The 11244-nt window shown below is 38.5% G+C and overlaps 1 protein-coding gene across 1 annotated transcript; it reads left to right on the top strand.

The window, feature by feature from the left end:
* Positions 1 to 1399: 1399 nt before the first annotated feature.
* LOC131997058 (uncharacterized) lies at positions 1400 to 7675 on the top strand. Its single transcript, XM_059367333.1, has 3 exons — positions 1400 to 2738; positions 2958 to 6590; positions 7218 to 7675. The coding sequence occupies exons 1-3, from the start codon at positions 1400 to 1402 to the stop codon at positions 7673 to 7675; spliced, it is 5430 nt and encodes a 1809-aa protein (XP_059223316.1).
* Positions 7676 to 11244: the final 3569 nt, after the last annotated feature.

Genomic DNA, 11244 nt, shown 5'->3' with positions numbered 1-11244 from the left:
AAATAATGCGCTAAAGTAACTTTCAAAAAAAAAAAAAAAAAAAAAATAATTAAAATGAAAAATACGAGTACAATTTCTGAACAAAATATGCTTTCCTAAGTTAAATAAAATTTCCGAATCGAAGTATAATTTGTACGAATTCGAGTGTCTGCATTGTATGCATTTCATAAACGTTTATTTTTTATACTAAACCAATATTAGCAAAATATTTAGACAAAACCGTTCTTGCAAAAATTATATTTTTTTTAAACATTTTGTGGAATAGTTGAGTTGTTTTAAACTTCAGTGTGAATCCAATCCCAAAGAAAACGTGGTTTAAGATTTATCCGCGCTTACAGGTTTTTTTTTCAACATACACACGTATGTACATATGGAAAAAAATCCCATTTCCAGCAGTGAGAATTGCTAATGCGCATGCCCTCTCCCATTGATTTGCTAGTGAGCGATATTGAATATCACTCAATTTACTCTCCGGATTTACTGCACAAGTCCCCTGTTAATAAATCATATCACTCAAGAGTTCTGTTGATTTATTATGATTAGTTTGTGCGCATGTCCGAGCTTTTATTGCACTCGAGTTATTCATCTCCACTCTCTTTTTTTCTCTTAAGCTAAGTCCGGCTTAGGATCTTATTGTGCAAACTGGTTTGTGTGGAGCCCTAATATCCAAGTGCAAGCGGAGGTTGGTTAGAGAGACAGACCACTCATCTCTTGTTGTTTTATTTTTTTTCTATACGATTAGATTTTTTTTGATTTTCTACGAGAGCAATTGCAAGAAGAAGCAGGAACATAAACAAACTTCCAATACTTCCAATTTCTTTCTCCAATTCAGAGTTCGTTGACCTCTTTGCTTTGAGGTGATGATCATATGGGCATGAGGCTTCCAATGAAATTTGTGTATCTGTGACATACATATATTGTTCGCTTTTTCATACAATTGTATCTTTTTGGTTCATCACCAGATACTTTGAAGAAAGGTATATAGGGTTGCCAAGTCAATTGGATGATTTGTGTACGTTGGTTCAGACTGAAGTTTTGTTTTCTTTTTTTTTCCATGAAATCTCCATAAGACCTGCAAGCTATTGTATATTTGGTTATTTTAATAAGGTCTCAAAAAATTTCCATAAATTTGAAGATAACACGTTTTTTGAGCTTGTCCGTTTTTCCATGCGGGTTTAAGGCAAGCTTTTGAGACAAGGTTTGATTTTTGTGTTGGTTTTTTGCCAAGTTTATATTTTCCGTATCTTGGCTTAGAAACTTATTTTTCCCAAAACTAGCATAGCGCTTGTACGAGTTTTTCACTATAGGTTTTTTGAGGCAGACGAAATATTCGTAAAATTTCCTTATTTCTGTCCTTTTGGAGTCTTCTGCTATCATTGACGGGAGTTTTCGAGACATAATGTCGTTGGAGGAATTTATACGATTGGCCGACAACTTGGTCGAGTTTGAGGCCGCTTTGAATGCGAATGAACTGCCTGTTTCATCGCTTTGTCTTCTTGAGACCCATAGGGATGAAGCAAAGTCTATTTGGTCTCGCCTGAAGATGTCTTACGAGAAATGTCTTGTCGATATATCTACTGAGAAGAAAGATGATGGTGGGGTAGTTCTGGAGATCGAGTCCGTTAAGGAGAAATATAAGACTTCGTACTGTACATACTGCCGTTGCATCTCCAAACTGACCGAGACTATTCAGACATTCTCCTCCCCAGTTTCGCCTACAATTCCTAATACCAATCCGAGTTTCAATTTGCCTCCGATAGAATTGAATATTTTCCACGGTGATTTCAAATCATGGCCGACCTTCCGGGACTTATACACGGCGATTTGCATACAAAACTCCAAATTGAGTCCAGTGGAGAAGTTGTTTCATTTGTCGCAGAAGACGAAAGGCGAGGCACATGAAATTGTGTCCAAAAGCCCACTTACTAATGAGGGTTTCAGAACAGCTTGGACAAATTTATGCGCCCGGTATGACAACAAGCGAGTTCTCATTAATGAACAGCTGAAGACATTGTTCGGTCTTTCTGCCATCCATTCGGAAACGGCAGCTTCTCTCAAGAAGTTACAGAGGGATATCAATTCATGTATATCCACTTTGAGAAATCATCAGATCGATACCGACAGTTGGAATCCGATTTTCATCTTTCTTTGCTCAAATTGCCTTCCCGACTCCACCCTGACGCTTTGGGAACAGACCTTGAATGATAAGACCACCATTCCCAAGTGGTCCGATTTTGATGATTTCCTGACCAATCGGCATAGAACTTTGGAATCAGTTTCCGAAATCAGAGGTTCCAAGGAGCATTCCTATACGAATACCGGTCCCAAATCCAAGACTAACGGCAACAATAAATCCAATTCAGGTAAAGTGCGGACGTTTCAAGCGCAGGTCAATCCGACCACTTGCAAGCTTTGTCCCAAAGAGGTCCACGTTATCAGAAAATGTCCAAAGTTTCTCGACATGAATTATAATCAAAGATTGACCGAGATTAAAAGACATAACTTGTGCTTAAATTGTTTTTCTAGTGCGCATATAGTCAAGGACTGCAAGAGTAAGCACTCCTGCTACAAATGCGGCAAGCGCCATAATACTCTGCTACATAGAGAAGCTGATCAACAAAAGGGCCCTACTGCACCGTCTTTCAATACCAATCAGACACCAAGGAATGATCTACTTCCTCCACCGTTTGTACCACACCCTTCTACTATATCCAATCTACAGTCCACAGGTTCGACAGGTAATGTGGTTCAAAGTTGTTTTGCTACAAATTCTAAAGGTGTGTTATTGGGGACGACTTTAGTAAGAATTCTTCACTCGGGCGAGATATATAGAGCTCGGGCCCTCCTTGATTCGGGTTCCGAGGGGTCATTCATTTCGGAGAGGCTTTCCAATATGCTTCGACTTCCAACCAAGCGTGTCTCGGCTACAATTTCTGGTTTGAATCATTCTATTTCAGCCGCGGTCCAAAAGAAATGTTGCTTTGCTATAGGTTCGGAGATAGATGATGACTTTGAGCTCATCGTATCGGCATTGGTGGTCCCCCATCTTTCCAACAATCTCCCTTCCAATACTATAGATGTGCAATCTCTGTCGGATTTACCACCGCTTCAACTGGCCGATCCTCGGTTTTATGAGAGCGCAAAGATTGACTTACTTTTGGGAGCAGATGTCTTTCCTTCTATAATTTTATCCAGAAACCGAAATAATATTTGTGGTTCCTTAATGGCTCAGGAGACTGTATTTGGATGGATCCTGACCGGCCCCATTTCGTCGAGAACACTTTCGTCCTTTTCAACTCACGTATCGTTTTTTTGTGAAATTTCTTTAGATAAAGAGATTTCACGCTTTTGGGAGGTGGAAAATATTCCACAGAAGCGTGTTTTATCCCAGGACGATAGATTTTGTGAAGAATTATATCAGAGGACAACGAAGAGGAATCTCGAAGGGAGATACGTGGTTTCATTGCCATTTAAACAAGACTATCCCGATAAGTTGTGTCTTGGACAATCCAAGTCTAACGCAATGGCTCAATTCTTTCGCAATGAAGGACGCCTCCTTCGAAATCCTGAGTTGAAAAAGGAATATGATAACTCCTTGATAGAATATCTCTCTTTAGATCATATGACCCAGGTAGTTCCCGGTTCTATTTCTCAATCATCCTACTATTTACCTCATCACGCTGTGGTAAAGCCTGAAAGGACAACTACCAAGGTTCGAGTAGTGTTCAATGCATCCTCTCCTTCTTCCAACGGCGTAAGTTTGAATGATGTCCTCTACACCGGTCCTGTTTTACAGAATGATTTGACTGTTTTAATTCTTAAATGGCGATTTTATCGTTTTGTGCTAAACGGAGATATACAGAAGATGTATAGACAAATCCTGGTCAATCCTTCTCATATCCCTTTCCAACGGATTCTGTTCCGTACAAGCCAAAACGATCCCATCCAAGAATTCGAGTTGAAGACCGTTACATTTGGACTAAATTGTGCCCCCTATTTAGCCATTCGTACCATGATTCAATTGGCGAATGATGTTCAGGAAAGGTACCCTTTGGCAAGTCGAATCTTAAGGGAGTGTATGTATGTTGATGATGCTTTATTAGGGGCACATTCTATTGAAACGGCAATTGACGCCAGGGATGAACTTATCCAAGCTCTTCATTCGGCAGGATTCGAAATGAGAAAATGGATTTCTAATTCTAAAACCATCCTTGATGGATTGCCCTCGGATTATCTTTTAAGAACAGACTTTTTGGAATTCGAGGATCGTAGTTCTGCCAAGACTTTAGGAATACACTGGAACGCGCATTCAGATGAGTTTTTCTTTTCCACAACACAATTTCCATCTGATTGTTCCTACTCGAAAAGAGAAGTCCTTTCCCAGATAGCCAAATTATTCGATCCAGCCGGCTGGCTATCGCCTATCATTATAGTCGCAAAGATCATAATGCAAAGAATATGGATGGATCATATCGAATGGGATGAAGTCATTTCACCTGAACCTCTCTCTATGTGGAAGTCTTTTCAGGCCAATTATTCCAATATTGATAATATGAGAATTCCAAGATGGTTTGGTTATGCTCCTGAAGGCATCATCGAATTTCATGGGTTTTCTGATGCCTCAGAAAAGGCCTATGCTGCAGCCATTTATATCCGTGTGCTTTATCCGAATTCTGTTATAACCCATTTGATTAGTTCCAAAACCAAAGTGGCTCCACTAAAGACTTTGTCGATTCCTAGATTAGAGCTTTGTGGAGCCACACTGTTAGCGGAAATGGTGGACAATTTACTTCCTCAATTTGACATTCAAGACTACTCCTTATTTTGTTGGACTGATTCAACTATAGTCTTGTCGTGGCTTGCGAAACCACCCTGTTGTTGGAATACATTTGTGGCAAATAGGGTTTCCAGAATAACTCAAGTAGTAGATCCCTCAAAATGGTCTCATGTGGAGTCTGAACACAATCCTGCGGATTTAGCGAGTCGAGGTACCTATCCAAGCGAGTTAATAAATAGTAAACTATGGTGGAACGGACCAACTTGGTTATCTAAAGATTCAAAACATTGGCCGAAAAACACTACTGAAGAAATCGAGGAAACTGATCTGGAGAAAAAACCAATAAAGGTCCATTTCACTTATTTCCAAAACTTCGATGATGTGCTTGAGCGATTTTCCTCGTTTTCCAGAGCACTAAGAGTTATTGCGTACGTCTATCGTTTTTATTTCAACACGCACCCCAAATTTCGATCTAACTACCATCGATCCGATAACAAAATCACAAATTCCGAAATCCTTTTTGTCCGAAAACAACTTATATCCATTTACCAAAAGGCGTTTTATCCAAATGAGTACATGGTGCTTAGTTCCAAAAAGACCATTCCATCAACGAGTCCACTTTTATCCCTAAATCCATTTGTTGATGCTGAAGGAATTATGCGTGTATGCGGAAGATTAGAATTATCTCCAATGTTATCCTACAACGAGAGACATCCAATTCTTCTTCCCTACAACTGTCAATATTCCCGCCTTCTAATCCAATTTATTCACCAAATCAGTCTACATGGCGGAAACCAACTTGTACTTCGTTTGGTGCGAACTCAATACTGGATTCCTAAAGTACAAAACCTAATAAAAACTACAATTCATCGTTGCAAAACTTGTATAATTTACAAGAAGAAATTTCAACAACAAATGATGGCAGCGTTGCCTCCTGAACGTTGTGAGATTTCCCGACCTTTTACTCATACAGGACTGGATTTTTCAGGTCCGTTCGAGATGAAAAGCTATGCAGGCAGATGCTGTCGTATTTCCAAAGCATACGTGTGTGTGTTCGTTTGTTTTTCCACTAAGGCGATACATTTAGAAACGACATCAGACTTGTCCACTTCCTCTTTCCTTGCAGCATTTAGTCGTTTTATCTCCAGACGGGGCTGCCCTCTACACTTACATTCAGATAATGGAACTACGTTTGTGGGAGCATCCCGAATAATGGCAAAAGAATTCATTCAAACGTCACATAAGGCAATAACTTCCAACTATGCCCATCAAAATTTGACATGGCACTTCATTCCGCCCGGAGCCCCCCATATGGGAGGATTATGGGAGGCTGGGGTCAAAAGTTTTAAGCAGCATTTTAAGAAAACTATAGGTCTTCAAAAATTCACATTCGAAGAATTCCAAACACTGCTATCCAAAATTGAAGCATGCCTTAATTCCAGGCCAATTTCTCCAAGTTCACAAAATCCAACAGATCTAGCAGCTTTGACACCAGGACATTTCTTAATTGGATCCCCGATCTTAGCTCCCTTGGAACCAGAAATAAGCCAAACACGCATTTCTATCCAAAACCGTTGGCAAAGACTGAAGACTTTTCATCAAATTTTCTGTGTGCGATGGAAAAACGAGTATCTGAAGGAGTTGCAAAAACGCCATAAATGGAAGAAACCCACAGAAGATCTAAAAGAACAAATGCTGGTTGTTATTAAGGAGGAGAACTTACCTCCTAATAGTTGGCGACTTGGTAGAATCACCAAGGTCCACCGTGGTGACGATAAACGCGTTAGAGTTGCTGATATCCTTACCCAAAAGGGTACTATAACAAGACCAATCACGAAATTAGTCGTGATTTCAGATGAAATTTCCTAAATAGCTTTCCAAATTAGTCCTCATCCTTACCAAAAATATACCTTTTTATCCTAGTTTGTTATCTTTATGTTTAATCTTTAATTTTTCTTGAATCCCGAATTCTAATATCCTTTCCTTTACAGCAGTATGAACTCCATTGAAAAATCAAAGCTACAGAGGGGCAAAACAACATTTGTTTGCAGATTATGTCGAAGGCCTCATGGACTTAGGGTCTATAAGAGATTTCAAAACTTGAACGTATCGGAAAGATTGGCAGCTGTGAAGAAATATGGGTATTGTACAAATTGCCTCGCCCATTCCCACTCTCAGGGGTCCTGTTTCACAAGGACGGGCTGTACACATTGCCATGAAAAACATCATTCACTCCTTCATGTGAATTCACGACTTCGTAAAAGTTTGTCTTCTTCTTCTACTAAAACGGATCAACGGAAAATGTCTAGACACTCATCTATTGGAATTCAACCAACAACGGCCACGCGGAGGGAAAAAACCGATACGAAAGAGTCCTGTGAAAAGGACAGTTTGCCTTAAATTTCCATGTCTCTCAGTTCAATTCTTCAACAAAATGCAGCAACTTTGCTTCCTACAGCTATTGTAAAAATTCAGACAAAAGAAGGAAAACGTCTAGCCCGATGTTTGCTGGACACGGCCTCCCGCATGAGTTGGATTTCCAAAAAGTTTGCAGACAAGCTAAATTTAACAACCCTAGAGCTGGACAATGAAATTATCTGTCCCGTCACTTTATGGTCATGTGTTGATTCCAACTATAAGCTTAAAGCCACGCTGAGGGTCAATAATCGGATCAGTACAACCACCCCCAAAAAATCCCTACCGGAATCCATCAAATCCAATTTCCAAAACTTAATCCTTGCAGACAGCAATTTCTACAAATCCTCTGCTATAGACATTGTAGTGGGGGTTGACATTTATTCTCGTATTGTTCTTGATGGCATCTACATAAAAACTGGTCTTCCGACAGCCCAGAATACTGCATTTGGAATGATTTTGTATGGTACATTTTCACCTTAAGTTCAAAAATACATATATATATATATATATATATATATATAATATTAGTTAGTTTGAAGTACAATCCTGAACTATTTTAAATTTCTATTCTATCTAAACTGAATTGCCAATATTTAAGTTTATGAATTCCATTTTTGATTTAAATACACTTTTTAAAAATAATTATATTATTAAAGCATTTCCAAAATATCTCATTTCCTATTGTTGCAGTAATACTGGAAGGCGGGCAGAATGTTTACGTCAAAAGACGTAAATATTATCCCATTCGGGGATCTAAAAATCCCAATTTTTCCTATTTAAATAGTAATGTAATTCCGCCCTCGAGCGACAAGAAAGTATCTGATTACTTTCTTGCCTCTCTTTATACCTTTTGCTGCACGAAGTGAGCCATATTGGAATTGCAGTTTCCGTAGAAACTTTCTATTCCGTTCTGTCCTTTCAACAATCCACATCATATTGGTAAGACTTAGTTCAAAGAAAATAAAAATTCCGAGAATTGATTCCAAACTCAATTCTAATTCCTTGTGTTTTATTTTCTTGTCTTTCATTTCAATTTCATTGGGGTCTTTACCATTTGAGCTATAAACCAATCGAATAGATAATTCTGTTGGTTTACATACTCTCAAGAGAGATTTTTTTCGCATAGATCTTTGGTGCTCCAGCTTACTCCGAAGCTATCCTACCATTCAGCTGTTTGTCCTGAACAACATGTCATGCTAAATTTCGGCTTAAGAAGTCAAGATGCTGGATCGGTTTATAGCGTGATATAGCACCTATACACTCAACCAAATTTGTTATTTAAAACAGCAAAAATGTTTGCTAAAACAGCAGTTTTTATCGAAACATTCGTCTAAGACAACATAAAATATATATATTATCGATCGTCATGACATTTTAAGTCAATCTAGCCATGTCTGTTATGTGCATCTATGTATTAAAGAAATCACCAAGGATCAACTATTACCCAGAAAAGCACACCCTATATTATTAACAGGGTGGCCATTTCAAGCATTTTCTAAAAGCTTATATTCTCTACTCCAAAGCGTTAGAAGATTGCAAAACGATCAGCTTTATCAAAATATGCGAGCGAACTCACCACATTTCGAAATGTATACCAATGGATGGTTCAGTTAGCTTCTTTACAGTAATATTCCACAAATTAAAATCATCTCTCTCTCTCCAGCAAAATTCTATAAAAATGCTTAAGGCAATCAAAACGAGTAACAAGCAATCATAAACAAATCTAGATCGATCTGGGCCAAATTGACGAAGGATATCGAACACAACTCACTGTCCCAAATTTCAGCAAAATCGGACAATAAATGTGGCTTTTATGGGCCTAAGACCCTAAATCAGAGGATCGGTCTATATGGCAGCTATATCCAAATGTGGACCGATCTGAGCCAAATGGACGAAAGATGTTGAAGGGCCTAACACAACTCACTGTTCCAAATTTCAACAAAATCGGATAATAAATGTGGCTTTTATGGGCCTAAAACCCTAAATCGGCGGATCAGTCTATATGGCAGCTATATCAAGATATAGTCCGATATGGCCCATCTTCGAACTTAACCTGCTTATGTACAAAAAAAGAATCTGTGCAAAGTTTCAGCTCAATATCTCTATTTTTAAAGAGTGTAGCGTGATTTCAGCAGACAAACGGACGTACATGTCTAGATCGTGTTAGATTTTTACGCTGATCAAGAATATATATACTTTATAGTGTCGGAAATGGATATTTCGATGTGTTGCAAACGGAATGACAAAATGAATATACCCCCACCCTTCGGTGGTGGATATAAAAATAATAAAAATTAGTGTGTTATTGAGTATGTCCTATTCACATGAGTGGCAGTGTATATGCTGAACACAATATAAGCTATGTTTTATTTCAGTACTACACAGTGTAGTGCAATGAAATTTGTATGAAAATGATCTCTATATAGGACAACGAAGTTCTGGATACATTACCAGTACAGGCTTATGTAGAACATCTGTCGTTTAAAACCCTTTAGCAAGCTCGACAACGGTAAACCCTTTAGCAAGCTCGCCAATGGTAAAAGTACCTTTCTTTTTTTTAGAATCAAAAATTCTTTATTGGCAAAAGTGTTTCGAAAGCCGCAAAAAATTAGTCGTTTACCGGTCCAATTATTATTCTCTTGTGTCTCTCCAGCTAGAGAGAGAGAGGGAGAGGGTGAGTATTCAAGCGTGTGATGGATAAAAAGTTATGGGCGGATGGTAAACTCGAATATTGACAGTTTTTAAAGTTTCGCCATAGGTACGTCCAATGACAAAAATCATTAGAGCATCTATCTATATATATATAACCAGTAAGGAAAGGCAAAAGTCAGGCGGAGCCGACTATATAATACCCTACACATACCCTCCAATTTAAAATTCGAGCAATATATAAATATATATGTATATGAGAGCTATATCTAAATCTGAACCGACTTTCAAATCGATCGTTTGAAAATTGTTGTTACTACGGTCATATAAAAGCAAATCCGGATATAAATATGTATGGGTGCTACTTCCAAATCTGAATCGATTTTTATGAAATCTTGCAAGTATGTTAAGATCAGTAACAAAACAATTCATGCCAAATTTTGTGCAGATAGGATGAAAATTGTAGCTACTACGGTCATTGAAGTGAAAATCGGACGATTTATATATGGGAACTATGTCTAAATCTGAACCGATTTTGACAAAATTTTGCAAAATCGTTATGTTAATATCAGCAAGAAAACAATCCGTGCCACATTTTGTGCAGATCGTTTGAAACTTTTAGCTACTACGGCCATTTAAGTGCAAATCGGGCGATACATATATATGGGAGCTATATCTAAATCAAAACCAAAATCAATAGCGTTCGTCCTTGGGCCAAATGTGCAAAATTTCGTGATGATTGGATTGATCGACCTGCACTTTGGTTACAAGAATACATGGACTCACAGACGGACGGAGAGACGGACATGGCTAAACCGAATCAAAAAGTGATTCTGAGTCGATCTGAGTTTACCTTTTTTCCTTTCTAGCGTTGCAAACAAATGCACAAACTTATAATACCCTGTACAACAGTGGTGTAGGGTATAAAAATGAATTTAATGATCTTCGGCAAAAAACTTGAAAATGAATTTCCGTTTGTTTGTGAATTTGTAAATTTGTTTGTTCCTTACAGTCTCAAAACCGGCTAAACCGATTTCTTTGAAATTTTCACAGATTGTGGGGAGTGGTCCGGAAAGGGGCAATCTTATATACAAAAATCAACTTGTGTTTGTTTGTAGGTTTGTTTGTTTGTGTGTTCCTTATAGACTCAGAAACGGCTGAACCGATTTTCTTGTTTTCACAGGTGGTGCATAATGACCCCGTGGTGAAAATAGGGTACTACATTTTTTGATATCTGAAGGGGCGGCGGACCCTCCCCCTTGCCCTAATTTTCAGAAACGCCAGATCTCGGAGATGGGTGGTGCGATTTAAGCGAAATTTTGTGTGCTCTCATATAGTACCGTAAAAAAAAAATGTGGTATCCAAATTTCGGATGGGGTACCTAGGGGGGCTGCCCCACC

This window comes from Stomoxys calcitrans, chromosome 1, assembly GCF_963082655.1.
Source record: "Stomoxys calcitrans chromosome 1, idStoCalc2.1, whole genome shotgun sequence".
NCBI classification, from domain to species: Eukaryota; Metazoa; Arthropoda; class Insecta; order Diptera; family Muscidae; genus Stomoxys; species Stomoxys calcitrans.
Note: the sequence above shows the minus strand (reverse complement) of the source record. Positions and strands in the feature narration are given on the sequence as shown.

Bases quoted from the DNA above. Each gene is read 5' to 3' on its own strand.
- LOC131997058 (XM_059367333.1), top strand. From the start codon at position 1,400: ATGTCGTTGGAGGAATTTATACGATTGGCCGACAACTTGGTCGAGTTT. The intron at 2,739-2,957 runs GTAATGTGGTTC...ATTCTATTTCAG, and splicing joins ACAGTCCACAGGTTCGACAG to CCGCGGTCCAAAAGAAATGT. The intron at 6,591-7,217 runs GTACTATAACAA...AACAAAATGCAG, and splicing joins TGATATCCTTACCCAAAAGG to CAACTTTGCTTCCTACAGCT.